The sequence below is a fragment of the Sus scrofa genome, chromosome 7 (genome assembly GCF_000003025.6).
Source record: "Sus scrofa isolate TJ Tabasco breed Duroc chromosome 7, Sscrofa11.1, whole genome shotgun sequence".
NCBI lineage: Eukaryota > Metazoa > Chordata > Mammalia > Artiodactyla > Suidae > Sus > Sus scrofa.
This window is the reverse complement of record NC_010449.5, coordinates 15997905-16020273: the sequence shown is the minus strand read 5'-3', so window position 1 is coordinate 16020273 and position 22369 is coordinate 15997905. Positions and strand designations below refer to the sequence as shown.

At 39.4% G+C, this 22369-nt stretch overlaps 1 protein-coding gene across 10 annotated transcripts in view; it reads right to left on the bottom strand.

The window, feature by feature from the left end:
* CDKAL1 (CDK5 regulatory subunit associated protein 1 like 1) overlaps positions 1 to 22369 on the bottom strand; it is a 658999-nt gene that overhangs the window by 549370 nt on the left and 87260 nt on the right. For 9 of the 10 annotated variants that reach the window (XM_005665616.2, XM_005665619.3, XM_005665620.3 and 6 more), the window contains exon 5: positions 6652 to 6736. In XM_005665616.2, the coding sequence (XP_005665673.1) occupies positions 6652 to 6736 (85 nt within the window). Of the gene's footprint in view, positions 1 to 6651; positions 6737 to 14775; positions 14964 to 22369 lie in introns of those variants that run through there. The other variant, XM_021099786.1, reaches the window with a different exon arrangement.

Genomic DNA, 22369 nt, shown 5'->3' with positions numbered 1-22369 from the left:
TTAGGTGGCATGGAAAAGATCCCACATTTCTATAAAGCACTAACCAAAGGAGTTTTCTTATTTGATACTCTCATTAAGAGTAAATTTTATTTCTTTTAAACTTTTGATCTTTTGCATTTACTCAAGAACCCCTCAAGTTAAACACCATATTGTCTAAATCAAATTGCTATGATGGATAAGACAAGGACAGGGCAACTGGCAAGTGCTCAAGAGGAGAAGGGAATGCATACAACAGGTTGCCATCACAAAACATGGAGCTCATTAGCGATTTTTTCCAAAATTAATAAAGGCAATAGCATTGAAGATTTCAAAATTTAAAAGGCAGCCCCCAAAATCATTCATAACTTCATTTTTGCTATTTAAAAGCCCTACTCTTTTATCCTCTGAACATCAATAATACGAATACTGTAAAAACCTCAGCAGACCAACTACTAGAAAACCAGTATAAGTATTGAGCAGTACAGCCTACAGATTAACAGATAGGTATTTTCATATCAGGGTGTTACTCTGACTAGGTTAAAGAATTATTTTAAGATAATAAATCACTCACTCCTTATAAAACGATGATTTTTAAATAATTTTAAGCCAAATCTTCTGTGACCAAGGTTAAATAACACTCCCCCAATACTGTTAATGCTGTGAAATTGTAAAACTACACTCTTGACCACCACCACTGACAGGAGAAAAAAAGAAAAAAAAAAAAATCAGTCCACAGCTGTCTTGTCACAAATTCACAATTTGGGGATCTTAATCAACAAGAGTACATTAATCTCATGAAAGTCAGTAAATCCCTCAGAGGGACCCGTCTTTACTCCTGTTAAAACAAGATGGCCTACTGTCTGGTGGGTCAAAAGAGATTAAATGAGTTAATAATAGACAAACAACAAGTAAATACCAAAAAATACATTAGAAGAAAAGCAAAAGCAGATGACCAGAAATGATGGCAAACACTCAGAAGTGAGTGGCCAAGTAAAGCAATCACTCTTTGCAGGGAGTCCAGCTTAGAAAAAACATAATTCCCAGCCTATCCTGTAAATCTGTGAATTTGAGCATAAGGGATGAGGTGCAACTGAACAAGGAGAAATGAAACACCCTATCAGGCTCTCCTCGAATTTAAATATTGCCTCACTGTCATGAAAAAACAAAACAAAAAAAAGAAAAAAAAAAGCATGCTAGTGAGGAAGCTAAAGGGAAAGGATAGAGGTTGAGAGAAGACCAAGGTCTAGTACAACTGCAGGTGTAACGAAGTTTATGAACTATTCATCTTTGTTCCACTTTGTTAAGAGATGGTCATGACAAGGGGGGAAACATCTAAATAAAGCAAAGTGCTTGACAAGAGGAGGTAATCCATCAGGGAAAGTCTTTAAGTGTGTAAATGTCACTTGAATTTGACGTTTTTCTCCGTGTTAATTGTTACCGTACCTTCTAAAGGATTATATTTATTCTGGAAAGAAATCAAATGTTAGCTTAGGTGTCATGTTAACAAGAGCTGGGGTGATCATCAAAAGCCTTCAAAGAGATTTTTAAAAATAGTTAATCACCTATAATACTGTTTTTAAATTTTCTTTCAAATGTTGCGTTAAAGGAACCTGTGCTCAATACCACCAGCGCTGCCGTGTTAAAATGACAAACACATCTGAAGTGATTACCTCACTTAATCATCCAAATACCATATCATTACTCTGAACCACATTTACACACAGTTTATACATAAGAAAACCCACTGACACAAGTTACATCTGAGTTAAGTAAACTTTTAGAAACAGTCTAGAAGTGTATCCATCAATCACATTATAAAATTGATAACCACAGAAACCAAATTCTCTGGGTTCTGTACTTAGCGGGTATCTGTAGCACTAAAATAGCTTTGTATCCTATGCCTTTCTTACAGGGAAAAAAGTAGATACTCAGGGAACACAATAGAAATCTGCCTCAATTCTACAACTGCTTACCTGACATCTTTACCAAGAAAGCATAGTACTGAGGACTAGACAGACTGCCTACTTTATTTTCCCGTCCACCTCCACCATTTATGAACTCAACAGCCTTTGAGAACTTCATCTGCAAAACAGATGTTTCTTCATCTTTAAGACAGAAATAAAACTGGAACCTACAACTCACTGATAGACTCTAAGAATTAAACTAAATAAGATCCAATTATGGTAAAGCACTTTGAATAGTGCATGCTACATAGAGGAGACCTGATAAATATCAAATATTACCCATTATTGCTTTATTATAATATTTCGCTGTCACTTCGAGTACACCACGTTTAAAACCAAAACATGTCTTCCCTCAAATTGAACTCCCTTTCTGGAATTCCCTTTTACACTCTAGCCAAAGATCTTGGAATCACAGTCAACAGCGTTGACAGTGTAAAGAATTTTTCCTTCTCAAGTCAACTCCTTCCTTCCAACTCTGAATACCTGCACTTGAAATGAGGCCATTAGCACCTGGACTAGAGCAACTCTGTCCCAAATGGACTCGTGATCTGTACTCTTCCTTACCATAATTCATCTTGATGCAAGAATTAATTCTGGTTTTTTTTTTTTTTGGTTTTTTTTTTTTTGTCTTTTTTTTTTTGTTGTTGTTGTTGTTGTTGTTGTTGCTATTTCTTGGCGTCCATGCATATGAGATTCCAGGCTAGGGTCCAATCAGAGCCGTAGCACCGGCTACGCAGAGCCACAGCAATGGGGATCCGAGCCGCGTCTGCAACCTACACCACAGCTCACGGCAACGCGGATCCTTAACCACTGAGCAGGCAGGGACCGAACCCGCAACTCATGGTTCCTAGTCGGATTCGTTAACCACTGCGCCACGACGGGAGCTCAAGAATTAATTCTGAAGCGCAGGAACTATATCCAATCTCTCGGAACAGACCATGATAGAAGATAATATAAGAAAAAGAATGTATATAAATGTATGACAGGGTCATTGCTGTACAGCAGAAACTCATAAAACATTATAAATCAACTATAATAATGTAAAAAATACTCTTAAAAAAAAGAATTAATTCTGAGACCCAGAGAGTGGTAAACACAATTAGAAAATGAGGGTTTTTTTTATAGTGGTATAAAGATAACACTGCACAGAGTAAAAGGAGAAAGGAAAGATATTTTTTGTTTTTATTTTTTTTATTTTTGCTTTTTAGGGCCACACCCACGGCATATGGAAATTCCCAGCCTAGCTAGAGCTGCCAGTCTACGCTAGAGCCACAGCCAACAGGGGATCAGAGCTGCATGTGTGATCTATACCACAGCTCACAGCAACACGGGATCACTGACCCACTGAGAAAGGCCAGGGATCGAACACGCATCCTCATAGATACTAGTCGGATTCATTTCTACTGTGCCATGACAGGAACTCCTGGATTTTTTTTTTTTTTAATAAATGATATTAGAAAAATTTGTTGTCCTTACATTATTAAAGAAAAAAATCTAAAGAGATATATAGGCACTGCATAAAGATATTATAAATTCTCAGAAAGTCGAAAAAAGACCTCAATATCTATTCATGAACTGGAAAACTCAAAATGTAAAGATTCAATGTGATCACAATCAAAACTACAACAGGGAGTTACCGTTGTGGCGCAGTTCCCGTTGTAACGAATCCGACTAGGAACCATGAGGTTGCGGGTTCGGTCCCTGCCCTTGCTCAGTGGGTTAATGATCCGGCGTTGCCGTGAGCTGTGGTGTAGGTTGCAGATGTGGCTCGGATCCCGCATTGCTGTGGCCCTGGCATAGGCTGGCAGCTACAGCTCCGATTAGACCCCTAGCCTGGGAAACTCCATATGCCGCGGGAGCGGCCCAAGAAATGGCAAAAAGATAAAAAAAAAAAAAAAAACTACAACAGTATTCCTTGTTGAACTTAGATCCTGATATTAAATTTATAAGGAAGGGCAGAGAGTAAAGAAAAGCCAAGATACTCTTTTTTTTTTTTTGGCTTTTTAGGGCCACACTTGCAGCATATAGAAGTTCCCAGGCCAGGGGTCAAATCAGAGCTATAGCTGCAGACCTGCAACACAGCCACAGCAACGCCAGATCCTTAACCTGCTGATCGAGGCCAGAAATCGAACCTCGTGGATCCTAGTCAGGTTCATTACCCCTGAGCCATGGAACTCCAAGACGTTCTTAAAGAAGAACAAAAGGCCACTAGGAATATAAGATTTTGATGAATCTAGATTTATATAAATCTATATTAATTATGACTATATTGAATAAGCACCAGAATAAAGAAATAGATCAGTGGAACTAAATGGCCCAGGTATAAACCCAACCATCTATGGACACACAGCATATGACAGAGTGAATAATATATAAATGAAAGGAGAAAACACAGATTTTCAAAAAATAATAAATGATACTGAAAAATTTCAGTGTCTACCCAGAAAATAAATAAAATGGGACCCCCTTCCTGGTACCAAAACTAAAATCAACCAATCAATCAACTATACATGGAAAGTTAGGGGGATTATAATCCTGAACGTGAGAAGTAAAAACCATGAATGAAATTGTTAGAAGACAATATGTAGACTATCTTAATAACTTCAGAGTGAGCAAAGACTTCTTAAACAATAAGAGCACAGACCCAAAGGAAAAGATTGATGGATTTTAAACCAGAGTTCCTCTTCACCATAAGATACCATTAAAAAAAGTGAATTATAAACCACAATTGACACTTGCAACATGTATAACATGTAAGGATTAATATATAGAATACCAGAGATCCTATTGTGGCGCAGCAGAAATAAATCCGACTACTATCCATGAGGATGTGGGTTCAATCTTTGGCCTTGCTCAGTGGGTTAGAAGGCTCCAGTGTTGCTGTGAGCTGTGGTGCAGGTCACAGATATGGACTGGATCCCGCGTTGCTGTGGATGTGGTGTAGGCCAGCGGCTGCAGCTCCAATTCAACCCCTAGCCTGGGAACTTCCATATGCTGCAGGTGCAGCCCTAAAAAGCAAAAAAAAAAAAAAAAAAAATATATATATATATATATAAATATATATATATACACCATGTACTCCCACAAATAAATACTAAGACAAATAATAGAGAAAAATATTTAAAAAGTCATTTCACAAAAACAGAAAACCCAAATGGCAAATAAACATAATAAGATGCTCAATGTCATTAGCAATCACAGAAATGGAATTTAAGATCACACTGAGACGGAGTTCCCATTGTGGCTCAGTGGTAATGAACCCCACTAGTATCCATGAGGATGCAGGTTCAATCCCTGGCCTTGCTCAGTGGGTTAAGGATCCGGCATTGCCATGAGCTGCAGTGTAGGTCGCAGAGGTGGCTCAAATCCCACACTGCTGCGGCTGTGGTGTAGGCCAGTGGCTACAGCTTTGATTCAACCCCTAACCTGGGAACTTCCATATGCCAAGGGTGCGGGCCCTAAAAAGCCAAAAAAAAAAAAAAAAAATTTTTTTTTTTAAAAGATCACATTGAGACACCATCTCCTCTAGCACCAGATAGGCAAAAATTTATAAGTCTGACCATATCAAGTTTGGCAAGAATGCAGAACCACCATACACATTCATTACTTCTGGGACTGAATGCTGGTACATCCGTTGGGGAATATTACTTAAAAGTTTGAATATGCACACATCTGTGACCCAATAATTCAACACCTAGGTACCACCCTAAAACAATTCTTGTTATTTTATTTTCCTGCGCCAGAAAACATGTTCAAAATATTTAGAGCAGTAGTGCTCATGAACGCAAAACACTAGGAAAAACCAAAACTCTTTTTTTTTTTTTTTTTTTGTTGTTGTTGTTGTTGCTATTTCTTGGGCCGCACCCACGGCATATGGAGGTTCCCAGGCTAGGGGTTGAATCGGAGCTGTAGCCACCGGCCTATGCCAGAGCCACAGCAACGTGGGATCCGAGCCGAGTCTGCAACCTACACCACAGCTCACGGCAACGCCGGATCATTAACCCACTGAGCAAGGGCAGGGACCGAACCCGCAACCTCATGGTTCCTAGTCGGATTCGTTAACCACTGCGCCATGACAGGAACTCCCCAAAACTCTTTTAATAATAAAATGGATAAATTGTGACAAATTCATTCAGTGAGTCTGTTTAAATAACAATGAAAGGCACCAAAGGGAATGGACAGGGTGAAAATATAAGAAAATGAGGAAATAACTTATAGAATGGAGATTCTAAGAAGGTGGGTGGAATAAGATTCAGACATGTGAAAAAAGAGTATTTCTTTAACTTGAGGAACAAAGCAAGAACCACGAATTGTATGCCCATCTCCCTCAGTAAAGGTTAACTCCTTTGATGGCCCGCACATTATTAGCATCTAGAACAGTGCTAAGAGTCAGGGAAGAAAAACAGGTAAGGACAGCTTTAGGTAGTTTCAAAAAGTAGAAACAGGATTTCATGAGAAGAGTACACTGTTAATACTTAACAGAGAGTCAAATCACCTATTAGCTAGCTTCACAAATACCCAAATACCTAAATGTCTACATTAAAGTTTCACTCTTTATCAGATAAATTCAGAACAGCAAAATGCTAAAAGTCCAACTCACTTCTGTTGATAACATACTAAGTATAATACAAGGAATCTTTCAAAAGCTCATTTCCTGAAATTCTTACTTCACTTATAAAAGACAGGAAAAAAATCAACTTCCACTTACTTAATTGAGTTTCGGAAGTGGTCTTCAGCTGGATTTTTTACTGTACAACTATTCAGGAGCCATAAATCTGCATCAGATGCGTTTTCTATTGAAAAGACAAATATGAAAAAGAAAGGTAAGTATCACATTTACTCAGTCAGAAATATCCAAGTGCTTACTCAGATGGCACTGGGATTGCAGAGGGAAAGGAGGGAGCTAGTGGATAGAGCCAAGTAAATGGGCAATTACAACATAGTAGGTAACTGCTTTAGTATGGAAACAAGGGGGAGAAAGAAATATTAATACATGTAACTTGTGCTTTTATCTTCTCATTTAACAAAAAGGATAAGTATTTTCTTCCTACATTTTCAGTACTTGCAAGCATTTAATAACTTCCAAAAACTAAAGCAAAATTGGCCTAATCTTACCTCTGAATACAAAATTAACTGCCCCTTTGGGGGCTGTGTGTTAATATTTTTCAGGTACTTGTATTATCATACACTGAATGCTCTTCAGCTTGAGAAGTAATTAAAAACTTAATTTGACTTCCTTGAGAAAGTTAATGATGTACATCAAAGCGAGCCTTTTATTCCTCTCACTAATTTGATTAGATATTTTCCATACTATAATAAACTCACTAGCAATGCAACAAATCACCCAAGCCCATCATGTTTATTGAAATGGATTTATAAATGCCTCAAGTGCTTGATGCTATTCCAACAACCTTGCTGCCTAAAAGGACTTACACATTAAAATATGATTACCACAATGAAAGGAAAACCAAAATTGAAAACTGCAGCACCTGCAATAGTATGTCAATAAAAGCAAACGCTAAGGTCAAAAGACATGAGGAACTAAGGACATATGGATGTCAGCATGCACATTCTCTACCTGAGAATGGAGCTTCCAGTGAGAGTATTAGGTGAGAGGGATGGTGGACACAGCCCAGCTTCCAGTAACTTGGCAAAACTTTTCTTCCCAACACTTTACTATAAGAATGGCAAAGTTTTTATAAACAAGCAAGATCCAAACATTCTTGAAATGCTAGCAAGGCAAGGCAAGCTCCTCATTCCTATGTATCAGCTGAATACTATGATCCCTGCTAACCTGTCTCAATCCTTTCATTTATATTCCACCGCCATCCCAGTCTATTTTCCCACCAGCAGCCAGAGTGACCTTTTATAAAACATGTATCTGATTACGCCACTTTCCTGCTCAAACTCAGATATGACGAGTACTCACCTACCTCTTCTAGTTCCCTCCAAATTATTCCCAATGATGCCACCTAAAAGATAATCCTGGAGTTTCCGTCGTGGCGCAGTGGTTATCGAATCTGACTAGGAACCATGAGGTTGCGGGTTCAATCCCTGGCCTCGTTCAGTGGGTCGAGGATCCGGTGTTGCCATGAGCTGTGGTGTAGGTTGCAGACGCAGCTCGGATCCAGCGTTGCTGTGGCTCTGGCATGGGCCGGTAGCTACAGCTCTGATTGGACCCCTAGCCTGGGAAACTCCATATGCAATGGGTGTGGCCCTAGAAAAGGCAAAAAAAAAAAAAAAAAAAAAGATAATCCTCTAATATCAATGTGATCCTAGATAGTACTCTTTCAATCTTCCAATGATTTCCAGTTGTTATTCAATACCTATCCGGATCTTCCCCTCAACTTCAATACTCATTTCTCCCTAGACTTACCTCTCCTTCCAGCCACAGCAAACTCAATTCTTCAAGTTTGCACCAATCCATCTGCCTAGAATCCATTTACTTTCTTCACAGAATGATAACTCGCAGCCCTTTCAACTGCCTATCCACGGGCTAACTTCTTCAGATTCAGCCTGATGGCTGGTAAGTGTCGCTTCTCTATGCTCCCACAGTGGACTGTATCTAGACTGTTCTTGCACTTTACAATTCTGCATTAAAATAATTCATTTTTCCAGCCTGACTTTATTACTATTGAAGAGATGATGAGGACATTTTTATCTGTGCTGAATGTCCAGGGCTAACAGTAATGGGCACTGAACAGATATTCAAAAAGCCATAGAACATTAAACAATGTGCAAGTAGGAACAAGAAAAAAGATGATGGGAGATAATGTGTGGGACCATGTGCTTATGGTTTGTTAGATGCCTTCTACCAATTTCCTGATGCTTGGAAGGCCATGCTAATCCTCTGAAATCAGCTTCAAGAAATTTACCAATTTATTTAACAAATATTTAGGGCTGAGACTTTATTTTATTCACAGATAATACATATCCCCACATGTATTACAGTGCCTCGTACATGGTAGATACTCATTCAATATTTACTGAATGAAGGCTTAAATTTGAAAGACAAAGCAAATTGAGCAATGTATTATGTACATAAGTCATGGATGACTCTAAGGTAATGATAAAAGAAAAAAATACTGAGAATGTGGATTTATTTCAAACAAAAAAAAAATCAAAAGACAGAACTATCTGTGCCAGATACCAGCTTTGTATCCTGGCACATTCTTCTCTTCAGTCACCTTAAAGCTGTCAGACAGCTCCTCCCTACTTCAACAAAAGCCCTCTCAAGGAGAAGCCCAGCAGTAAATAAGCATATTATTCTACTTTGTCTGGAATCTTGCCAATATTGAATCGTATTGACTTTCAAAATAAAGTGAATACTCTGCTTGATGATCCAGTAATTGCAACTCAACCAACAGGAATCCTGTGAATATACCAACACGTCCACAAAACCACCTGACTTTTTAGTAACCACCCCAAAAGACAATGTCCCTTCTCCAATGAACACAAGAGCTTCTCATCCAATTATTTCTTTCTGAACTCGGTTTTATGTTAACACATCTTATTTAATGTTGTCAACAGACTGTTCTACTTACAAGCATAAATCTATCAGGTAACAACCAAAACACAATGAGGATTTTACTATGTGCCAGGCTCTGTTCTAGGTACTAGGGTTATGGCTGTGAAGAGCTTCCACCTCCAAGGAGTTTACAGCCTTAAAGAGGAAGTCTGATCAAAACAAAACAGACAAACAAAACCCAGGGAAACAAGCAAGATAATTTCATGATATTAAAATGATTAAAGAGGGTAATGAACAGAGAATAATTGTGGGGTTGCTGGTCAAAATAAGTCTCCCTTAGAAGTTTAAATCTGAGTTGAGACTTAAATAATAGGAAGGAATCTGCCACACAGAGATCAGAAGAGCATTCCAAGAAGAAAATGCCACAGGTGCAAAGTCCATGAAACAGGCCCAAGCTTGTCGGGTTCCAGTAACAGAGAGAAGGCCAGTGAGACTAGACACACGGAAAGAACAGTCCCAGAGGCAGGCAGGAACCAGGTGATTGTTGCCAAGTTAACCACTTTAAATTTTATTCTAAGAGTAACAGGAAGTCACCATTGGATTTCAAATATGAACTAATTTCTCCTTCAGAAATCCCATTCTGGAAACACTGTGAAGAAAACTCTGTAGATGAGCCAAAAGTAAAAGAAGTGGGGGAAAAAAGTAAAGGCAAGAAAACCAGTTGGGAGCTGACACAGGGATCCAAGAGTAAGTGAAAGATCATGGAAACCTGGGGATTCTATCAGTTGCAAGAGTAAAAAGCGAATTGAGGCATATTTTGAAGGCAGAATCAAAAGAACCCATTGGTAGGTTAGGTCTGAGTCATGCAAGAAGCAATCAAGTAGACTTCACAAGCATATGGAAAGGATTTTGACCTGAGCATCAATTGTTGGAGTTGCCACTTACTGAGATGAGAAAGATTTAGAAAGACATAGATTTGGGGAATAGAAGATCAATGGTTTTGTTTTGGCCATGTGATGTTTGAGATCTCTATTAAATACACAACTAGAAATAATGATCAGCCATTTCCATATATGAGACTGAAGCTCAAGGAGTCTTCCAGACTGAAGGCATCAGTGGGAGAATCAAAACCCTAAAGAAGACACCTGCATTTATAGGAATGGATGAGCTCACCTAACTAGAGAGTATGGGGGACAGAAGAGAGAACACCAGGTCTTTTGAAGGTCTGATGGAGAAGTTAAGATGAGAAAAGGACAATGAGAAAGAACAACCAATAGATAAGAGGATAAAAACTAGGGAACGTGGTATCTGAGAAATCCAGAGAAGGTATTTAAAAGATGGAGCAATCAACTGTGTTAAATGCTAAGAGTTCAGGAAAGATATTTGTATAAATATTAGTATTGTTAGTCAAAAAAAGACAATCCCCCACCGTTTTTCATTTTCCATTCTAAATTTTGAATATTTGCTTGCTCTGTGTCTCAACCTACAATCACCCAGCAAATGCCCTTCTTAAAGGTCTTTAAATTATACAGAAAACAGACTCACTACAAAAGGAGGGTTCGGAGGAAAACTGTATATGGCTATCTGCCAATAAGTAATGCTGATCCCACATGTTTTTCCCCCTTATGAACACATTTCCTGTGTTTTAAGATGCCATCAACTCTAAGAAACACTATCAACTTTGTAACAGCTCAAGAGTTGGAATGTTATATTCATGCTTTTATAAGTTTTAAGATACATCTCAACTTCAAACATTAACAGAGGAAGGCAGGGTGGGGGGGAAACGCATCTGAAAAACAAGAAGTAACCTAGTATTTAGCATGTCAACCTTATAGCAGCAGCATCTAGAACAATCAGAAAATACCGGAAGACCTCACCACCCAAAATAAATTAAATATCCAAACATCCTACCACAAGTAGGTAATTTGGTTATTGGATTAAACATCTGCTAAGAGAAAGTGAAGACCTATGGTCTTTGCCTTCGTCAGAGCATCCATGTCGGGTTCTCCAGTGCTGGGGAGGGGAAGAGGTTTTAGAGAGGAACATCTAGGGACAGAATTAGGGAAATGGGCAAGTCTATCTACTGTGAGACTTGTTCCGCAGCACTGTTAACCCCTGACACGCAGCTGAAAATCGCCTTCACATAAGCCATATATTGCCAGTGCAGGACTGGTGTGGAAAGCTATGAACTTCAGGCTAGCCAGATGGAATCTAGACCTCAAAATTTGACTATTTTCAGTCTTTCATTACTACAAATAGCACTACAGTGAACAGCACTGTACATATATCATTTTGGATTTTTCCCAGCTTACCTCTGGGAATTAAGTCCAAAAAAAGTCAGACTGTTGGAACAGAAGATAAATTGTACATAATTCCATTACAGATGCTCCTCCAAAAGGGAGGGTACATGACTTTGCACTCCTGTACACTCAGTATAGACGACGGACTGTGCTATCGAACCTTCGTACGTTTTCCAGTATGGTGAGAAACAGGAAGCTGGTGAGGTTTGGGGGTTTTTTGTTTGTTTGTTTTTTGCTTTTTAGGGCCTCACCCACGGCATATGGAAGTTCCAGGCTAGGGGTCAAATTGGAGCTGTAGCCGCTGGCCTAAGCCACAGCCACAGCAATGCAGGATCCGAGCTGCGTCTGCGACCTACACCACAGCTCACGGCAATGAGGCCAGGGATCAAACCTGCAACCTCATGGTTACTAGTCAGATTTATTTCCACTGCACCGCAACGGGAACTCCCGATGAGGTTTTAATGTGCATTTCTCTCTCTCTCTCTCTCTCTGTTTTCTTTTTTGGCCACCCTGCGGCATATGGAGTTCTCAGGCGGGTTCAGATCCAAGCTGCAGTTGCGACCCACACTGCAGCTGCAGCGAAACCCTATCTTTAAAACCCTTGTGCCAGAGGTCGAACCTATGTCCTGGCACTGCAGAGATGCTGTCAATCCTGCTGTACCACCATGTGAACTGCATTTCTCTTATTACAAATGGTTTAAGCATCTTTTCACATGTTTAAGAGCCATTTGCAGGGTTTTTCACCCCCACATGCACCCCTCCCCATTTTCTGTCTAAATCTTTTTCCCTTTTTTCTATCAGGCTAAACATTTTCATATCAAGTTTTAATTTACTTATACACATAAATACATACACAAAGGGCATTAATCTTCTGTCTGTGACAGGGTTACAATATTTTCTCCCAGTTGTCATTTTAGTTTTTATAGTTCCTCATGCTTTATTTCCAGGATATCAAATTTATCAACCTTTCCTCTTAATGCTTCTAGATTCTGAGTCATAATTAGAAAGTTTCCTCCACTCCCAGTTTACTAAGGAATTCACTGAAGTTTTATTTTAATACACAGTGTAACGTATAATGTAGTTATCGTTTTACACTTAGATCTTTGCGCTATTAGGACTCCGTCCCAAGATACACTGATCTCAATGAATTTTTTAGATGCACAATGAAGTTAAGATCCTTTGTTCCCATACCAAACTGGAAAATTTTTTAAAGTATGATACTACCTACGGCTAGCAAAGGCATATGGGGAAGCTAGCAAGCTCTACTCTGCTGATGGAGTCTACACTTAGGAAACTCTTTGAAATGCAACATAGGAATCTTTCAAAAATTTAAATGTGCATGAGAATTTCTCCTACACATGCTTGTAGAATACTTGCACCACACACACATATTTACATACAAACACACACACATATATATACACATGTATATACACACATAAATTTTAAAACTCAACAAAGCAAAAACTTTGCAAAGCCTACATTCCCATTACAAGGAGACTGGTTAAATAAGTTATGAGACTGCAGCTAAAATACCGCTGAACTATTAAAAAGGCAAAATAAATCTGTAAGTGCTAAATTATAATTATCTTTGTTATATCATCAGGTGAAAGCAAGGTGAAGCGTAGGTCTTGTATTTCATTTATGTTTTAAAAAGGAAAAAGGGGAAATGAGGAAATTCTGTTCTAATTAAAAAAAAAACTCTAGAAGCATACATATGCAACTCTGAGATGTCTGCCCTAGGATACCAGATGAAGGTTCAGCTGGCCTTCAATATGATCTTAATGTGCACCTTTTACCTTCTGTCTCTTTGCTTTGTTTAAACTTGCACGGACATTACTTTCATACTTTTATAAAGTTTAACCCCAAAAAAGGACACATGAATATTTAATTTATATCCATCTGCATTGTTTAAATTTCTAAAAGCTTAAGCTAAACTAAAAAACTAATCAAGCCTTTAAAAAAACTTTTTTTTTTTTTTTTTTTTGTCTTTTTGCCTTTTCTAGGGCCGCTCCCGCAGCATATAGAGGTTCCCAGGCTAGGGGTCAGATGGGAGCTGTAACCTCCGGCCTACGCCAGAGCCACAGCAACTCGGGATCCGAGCTGCGTCTGCAACCTTACACCCACAGCTCACGGCAACACCGGATCGTCAACCCACTGAGCAAGGGCAGGGACCGAACCCGCAACCTCATGGTTCCTAGTCAGATTCGTTAACCACTGCACCATGACAGGAACTCCTAAAAAAACTTTTTTAAGGTTCCTTTCCCATAGAGCTCAAAATCAATACTGTTCATTCATTTTAAGATAAGAACATAAACTATTTTCCTGCTATGATCCATCATGAAAACAGTGACCTGATATACATTTTCCAGGACTTTTCTCACCACTGCTAAAAGCTTTTGTACTCACTGAACCAAGAAAATGATGGTCATTGAAACACCACCCACTCTGAGTGTGAGAACAGAGAAACAAACTATTTGTTTTAATCGAAATGCTTTTACTTTCCAAACTATTTCTTTATGTTCACAAGATAAATTACTTCTAAATCCAAAGTAATAAAAATCTGATAGCATTAATGATAATAGCTAACATTAATGAGTATATATTATGCATCCAGTAATGAGCCAAACATGTCATAATCCTTTTTTTTTTTTTTTTTCATTTAATGCTCCCAATTTGAAGTGGGTTCAACTTTTACTTCAGTTTCACAGAGAGGGAATCTAAGGCTCTGAAAGGAGAAGAACTCGCCTAAAATCAAGAAAGTGGGCCAGGATTAGAAATCCAGACAAACTGACTCCAGAGACTACAAATTTAAGGAAATCAGAATGCCTCATTAGTGGTTCTTTGCCCCTTGCTCAAAAATAGTACAGACAATATCTAAAACAAAATTTAAAAGTATTACATGACCCTGAGGTTGCCTCATGATACTATTTCTAAGAAGACAAATAAGCAGGCTTCCAAAGGAACTGTTTGGCTATTTCCAAAATTTCCAAGATCTTGAATATGTCGGCTCTTGGTCTTCTGAAATCAGTGGGAGACATGCAATTAAAGGGACAATTAATACCGTGTACAGGTTCATCACTCCAAAGCACAGGCTGACAACTCTCAAAGCCACCAATCTTCTCTTCACCCTGCAGCCTTCGGCATAATGGTGGCATTAGAGAAGAGATGGACAGGGTTCCTATCAATACTGCTCAGGATAGAACATATCTTGCACAACTGTTCCATTCGAAAGTCAACTAGAAGAACAGCCTAAAACAGTAAGAGGAGCCTTAAATTACTTGCTTAAATTGATTTAAGTAAGGCAGCTAAACAAGCTGATACAAATAAAAATTCACTAAGAACAAAATGAAGTGGGAGGAAAATCTTGATTGTTTTGGACCCAACAGCATTTTGGGGAAATTTCTTTACCACAGAACTCTAGACAAGTCAAGTCCAAAAGTTTAAATGTCTATTATACTTAATCAGAGCCAGAGAGTTTATTTATACAAGACAAACCATCACACGCCTACTAAAAACTCAGAGAATAGAGAATGCTTTAATAAGAAAATTTTAAAGTACCTTTAAAAACATAGTGAAAAATATCTTAAAACCAATAAAAGGGAGTTCCTGTTGTGGCTCAGTGGTTAACGAATCCGACTAGGAACCATGAAGTTGCAGGTTTGATCCCTGGCCTTGCTCAGTGGGTTAAGAATCCGGCATTGCCGTGAGCTGTGGTGTAGGTCACAGACACGGCTCGGATCCTGCGTTGCTGTAGCTCTGGCGTAGGCTGGTGGCTACAGCTCCGATTAGACCCCTAGCCTGGGAACCTCCATATGCCACAGGAGCGGCCCTAGAAAATGCAAAATGACAAAAAAAAAAAGAAAAAAAAAAAAAGAAAAAAACAATAAAAGGCAAAATTCTAGTCAATGGATTAATATCCTCCTTCCACATTTTACTTACTGCTCTTTTTAGGAACTGTGTATACAAAACAGCATGGAGTAACCACGCTTTCAAAATCTGTTTTAGAAAAGCAATTAAAGTGATCCACGACAAAGTATTCCCCCTAACCAGCTAGGGTTGGAGAAGCCGGAGGTTGGGAAGAAGTCAGGGAGGAAAAGGAGGAGGAGGAAAGAAGAGAAGGAGAAATGAAAGAGAGAGACAGACAGATGGACAGAGTATATCCAGTTCCAGTGTGATATACACAGAGCTAGAACTGACCCTTGGAATTCCCGTCGTGGCTCAGTGGTTAACAAACCCGACTAGCATCCATGAGGACTCAGGTTCGATCCCTCGCCTCGCAGTGGGTTAAGGATCTGGCATTGCCATGAGCTGTGGTGAAGGTCACAGATGCGACTCGGATCCCCCACTGCTGTGGCTGTGGTGTAGGCTGGCAGCTACAGCTCCTATTGGACCCCTAGCCTGGGAACTTCCATATGCCACAGGTGTGGCTATAAAAAAGACAAAAAAAAAAAAAAAAAAAGAAGTGACCCTCCACTGCACAGTGTTTCTGAGTGAAGGAGACCATATGAGCTCCCCAGGGGGAGCACTTATTCTCAGAAAATACTCACATAATGAGTTTGTTCTTTTAAAAGAGTCCTGCTGAGGGCTTCATAGAAAGAAGAGGAGGAAAACAAGGGTCAGCTTGAACTCTGTTTACTGTTTAAAAGGAAAAGAATATTTTTTTCTTCTAAGAAGTAATAGCTGGCAAAAACTTTACCAATAACTACTAAAAATTATACAGCTAAACGGACCTGGTCATAAACAAAATCAGAGTGCTGGAAAGATAGGCCTTTAACTTACAATGTAGAATAGAACACTGCTAATATTCCCTCAACCTCTTTCCAGATTAAATCGCTCTGCTGATCCTGATACATAAATATTTTAGAAGTAACTGCGTCTGAAGGATCCCTAAAAGGATATCTATTTCTACCTGTTAAATAGGTGTATAAACTATAAAGCAATATATACAGTAAATGAACTTTCTAGGGTACTTCATGATTTGGTCACCACCCCTCTTACAAAAGCCCACCCTGAATGCTATGTTCCTGTCACAATGAGCTTTTTTTTTAGGCCCTCAGGCCCAATAAGTAAAATCCAAAGCTGAGAAGACCAAAATCTAAATGGAAAAAAAAAAAAAATGGGCCAAGAATATGAATTAAGGGCTTACAAAACACACATGGCTCTTGAATGTATAAAAAAGATGTTCAACCCCATTCTTAATAAATGAAAACTAAAACTGCACTTGAAAAAAAAAAAAAACTGTACCATTTTACCTCACTTCTTATATTGTCAAAACCCATACGCTGGATAACACACTGAGCTGGTGTAACTCTGAGGAAACAAGCACTCTCATGAATTGCTGGTGGGCATACAAACCAGACCACCACCTGTGGAAGCAATCTGGCATTCTCTCCTGAAATGGCAAACGCATATCCTCTCACTGAGACGTTCTAAAGATTCGGCCTATGATAGTGACAACCATACCTGCACAGGTACAAAGCCGTTCCCTGCAGCATTATTTTTAACAGAAAAAGGTAACTGGCTAAAGACATTTTGTTATACTCAGAATTGAGGCTCCTAGAAAGCTGTTTACAAAAGGCAGGGGGGAACCCTCAAAGTCTTAATATAAATACATTTGTTCAAAGAAAACAATAAGACACCAAAAAATATATACATTATGCTACCACTGGAACTACACATTTGCTTATATTGCATTTTTGGAAAATTGGGGGATGTCTACCAGAAATGAATAGCAATGGCTGGGACTGGGAGGAGGGAGTGGAACAGGACAGATGGAAGACAAGAGGAAGATTTTTCCCTTATATAACTTATTTTTTATTTTTGAACCTATTCAAAAATAAAGTATTTTCAAAGGAAAAAAAACAACTGTAAAAAATGTAGCTTGTCTCAGAACTCCCAATGAGGTGAAACTCGGTCAACAGCGTCCTGGGAGCACTGGGACAATGGTTCAATTCCCAGACCGGCACAGTGGGTTGAGGATCCAGTGTTGCTGCAGTTGTGGCTTAGTTCGAGGCTGTGGCTCAAATCTGATCCCTGGCCCAAGAGTTCCATATGCCAAGGGGCGGCCAAAACAAAACAAAAAAGGAGCTAATCCTCCTGCTATCTTCCCATTTCATTACTCCCTTTCATAGTCACACATCTTGGAAGAACTGTCTTTCTACACCAGCTATACTCTGCCACCTCCCTTCATTCTTCTAAGCACTTCAACACCTCACCATTTCCCAAAAACCTCTTTCATCAAGGGAGCTGACACCAACTGCCATAGATTGCAGCATGACTCAGTCAAACACTCCTTTCTTCATGGTATCAAAAGCATCATTTCCTCTGACCTCCCAGGCCCCTCTACTTCATCCATCCCCATGTGCCCTCCATGAATTAGAGTTCTTAGGACCTAGATTTTGGTTCCCTTCTCATCTATTCACTGAATGATTCCAACCATACTTCTCATGGTTTTAAATACTACTAGTACACTCAGAGGTGGTAACTAAATTTACTCTCCCAGTTTAGACATCCATCTGAGCTCACTATCCAATTCATCTAGTAGCATCTCCACTGGAAAGTACCAAAGAAACACTCATCTTGACAGACCATTTCTGAAACTGAACTCTCAAGTTTTCACGCTTGTATTCTTCAGGTTCTAGTTAGGAAAACAGAAACCACTCTACACATTAAGAAAAAGAAAAAATTAATACAGAAGTGTTGTTACATAGGCAATGGAAAAACCAAGACACCAAATGGGGATGGTGAAGCAACCAGAAGATGAGTAACAGCAGAAAACCATTATCAGCCTAAGGGCTGGAGAGAGCCACTGGATAAGGTGGGATTGTAAGAGCCCAGAAGCTTCGATCGGTTGGCAGGGGCAAGAACAACAGCAGGAACTGATCACTGGACACTAGGACCACAACAAAGGAAGGAGCTAAGAGGAAATGAAGCCATGGGGAATGAAACTGTCACTTCCTAGGACCAAATCCAGAGCAAAAAGAGAGAAGGGAAACCACCCTACCTTCTCCTGACTCCCATCCTCCAGGCATCCATCAATGCCTCCTACTGGCCAAATCTAACCACAAAAGGCAAAAGGCAAGGAAACCATGAAATGCAGTTCCATGCAATATGGAGGAGAGAGAGAGTTAGGGAACTAAATCTGAGAGCCAACAGGCAAACAAATAAACTTACCTCTTCCAGACTTCCCCACCTCCACAAATGAATGGCACATTACTCAGATGCTGCAACCAGAAACCTGGAGTCATCATTCCTTTCACCTCACCATCTCATGCAGCAAATCCAACAACTCCCAAAGGATTTTACCTCCAAAATCATGTGAATACGGCTGCAATTTATCTCCACTGCCACCACCTCTATATATGCCACCTGGAACACTGCATGGCCTCCTGCCTCCCTATGGCTGCCATTAAGGCAACTATGAAAAGCAGCAGTGAACCAAAAGGAAGCAAGAGGTGTTTTAACAAGATTATCACAGATAATCTATACATGTGGCTAAATGAACACTGGGTCAGATACCTACTATTGGCAGCTATTTGCAACTATATTTTGGTAAGGAAGAAAATAAGCCACTGTTAAGAATTTGGAATGGATGGACAATGGGGGCCCTACTGTACAGCAGAGGGAAATGTGTGTGACTGGGTCATTTTGCTGTATAACACAACTTGAAGAAACATTGTAAATCAACTATAATTTAAAATAAATGAAAATTTTTAAAAAAGAATTTAATATACATTAAAAAATGAGTTGTTTTAAAAAATTTTTTATCCTTTTTTGCTTTAAGAACTCAACAAAGTAAACATCTGGTTTACTGCTGAACAAGATTGTTTCACACGGACATCAAACAGGCCAAAGAAATAAATAAACAGCAACTTCATAGACAAAAAAGAGGAGAAAATTAAACCTTTTATCTTTGGCCTCTTTAATCATTTCATAAAACTAACTACTTATAGTACAGCTAAGTACATACACCAAAAAGTTACTGGCATCCTGGGAATAAGACTGTTTTTGCTGTTGTTTTTGCTTTTTATTTAACAAAGATTTTTTTTTTTCCTTCCTTGAGATTATAATGAACATGATCACACAATAAGTAAAGTCAAAGTAGGAAAGAGAACACCCCAAAGGATAGTCTGGTCATCTAAGACCACTAAAAAAGGCTGACCCCTAAGAATAGGCTCAAAAATAAAAATGCACATTGAAAATACAAACAAATCTTCCTTTTTTTTTTTTTTTTTTTTTTTTGTCTTTTGTTGTTGTTGTTGCTATTTCTTGGGCCGCTCCCGCGGCATATGGAGGTTCCCAGGCTAGGGGTCGAATCGGAGCTGTAGCCACCGGCCTACGCCAGAGCCACAGCAACGCAGGATCCGAGCCCTGTCTGCAACCTACACCACAGCTCACGGCAATGCCGGATCATTAACCCACTGAGCAAGGGCAGGGACCGAACCCGAAACCTCATGGTTCCTAGTCGGATTCGTTAACCACTGCGCCACGACGGGAACTCCCAAATCTTCCTTTTTTAATGCACTTTTTTAAAAAACTGAAGTATAGTTGATTCACAATATTGTGTTAATTTCAGGTGCATAGCAAAGGGATTCAGTTTTTACATATGTATAAAAACTTTCAGATTCTTTTCCATTATGAGTTATTACAATATATTCAATAGAATTCTCTGTGCTATATAGTAGGCTCTTGTTGGTTATCTATTTTTATATACGGTAGTGTGTATATGTTAATCCCAAACTCCTCATTTATCCCTAACCCCCCCTTTTCCCGTTTAGTAACCATAAATTTGTCTTCTATGTCACTTTTAAGATAAGAACCAGGCAGGACCTTGAAACTTCAAGGTTTTTTCCCTTCTCCTTTTGCAAATTCATGCTTGGTTTTGGTTGGGTGGTGAAGAGCATGTGTCACTTGCTCTTCCACAGTGGGTGGCTGGCAGGCCTCTCTCCTGCAAGGTAATCATGCTTAGATTCTGGGATGGGAAGTAAATGGCTCAGGGTGGCCTTTTTTTTTTTTGGTTTTAATTTTTCTTTTTTGTTGTGTAGTCATCCTCATCGGTCTTCTTGTTCTTCGGTGTCAACATCATCACCCTTGTCACCTTCAGCTGCCCACCACCCAAAGCTGCCTCAGCCCCCTCATCTTCATTTCATCCTTTTCTTCACCATCACCTTCTTCCTCCTCCTCCACTCCCTCCCCCCTTCTTCTACATCAGTGACAGCTTCCTGCACCCCATTGTCCTCCTTAGCCTTCCCCTTCGTAGTTATACCTCTTCCATGCTCACCTCCTCAACAACTTCCTTCTTCTCCTTTAACTCCTTAGTGGTAACCTCAGAACTGGTGTCCATGGCGTGCCTGACATAATGGGCGACACCAGCAATCCAATGCAGGAGATTAAAAAGAAAGCCCCAGTTTGGGGACTCTGGCGATAAAGCTACCTGAAATTACATCTGCAGAGGAGGCACACACACCGTGTAGCTGCAGGGAGTCAGTCTTGGGGACAAAGAAAAAATGGCTTTTCAGAGCACCCAACTAGTCCAATTGTATTTTTAAATTCATGTATTCCATGGAGATTTTCTTTCCTGATGCAAATATTTTTAAAGTGGTATGTTGAAAAGATTTATATTTAGCCAAGAAGCAAATCATAGCAACATAAGAGAAACCACTCACTGGCAAATTTGCAAAATATCTGGTTTCCACTCACATTATATACAATCCTTAATTGTTTAGCATAAATTGATACTTTTATTCATCTAAAGGGAAGTTTAGATTATCTGCTGAATATCATCTCTAATATAAGAGCTACCTCTGGATTTTTTTTTTCTGTCCTTTTTTTTTTTTAGGACTGCACCCGCGGCATACAGAGGTTCCCAGGCTAGGGGTCTAATCGGAGCTGTTGCCGCCAGCCTACGCCAGAGCCACAGCAACGCCAGATCCGAGCTGTGTCTGGGAACTACACCACCGCTCATGGCAACAATGGATCCTTAACCCACTGAGCAAGGCCAGGGATCAACCCCACAACCTCATGGTTCCTAGTCGGATTTGTTTCCAATGTGCCACGACGGGAACTCCCAGAGCTACCTCCGGATTTTCACCCAGCAAACTCACTGGGTCAAAATAATTACGAATTTGGTAATCAAAAGAGAAATACCCATAGGACACCGGCAAGGGAGGGAAAATTCAGATCAAAAATGAAGCTATGGACTAGTCATAGGTTCACTAGACTTCAAAGTACAAAGAAGAATAACATCAAAGATCTATGATTGAAATAACGAATTAATTGTGAATGAAGTACTTTAAAGCTGTGCCCACTCTGATTTTTTAATGCCCATGTTATACCAGTGTTAGGTATTTTGACTATGACCCCAAGAGAGAAACAAAATGAGCCATCTGTATACCTACACAGGCATCCAATAGTTGCCATTCAATTGACTGAGAGATATACATAAGCAATACCTGCAAATAACAGTATCAAACTTGTTAAAATTACAAATATGTTTGACTAATTTGAGGCAAAGAACGAGAGACACAAAAGAGGAAAACTATTGCCTTAATGAACTACTTGGGAAAGAAGATAAGAAAAGCTTGCTCATTTCAATTACCTGACACCTCAGAATAAACAGGGAGAATTAGCCTTGATAAAACAAGATCATTTAACTA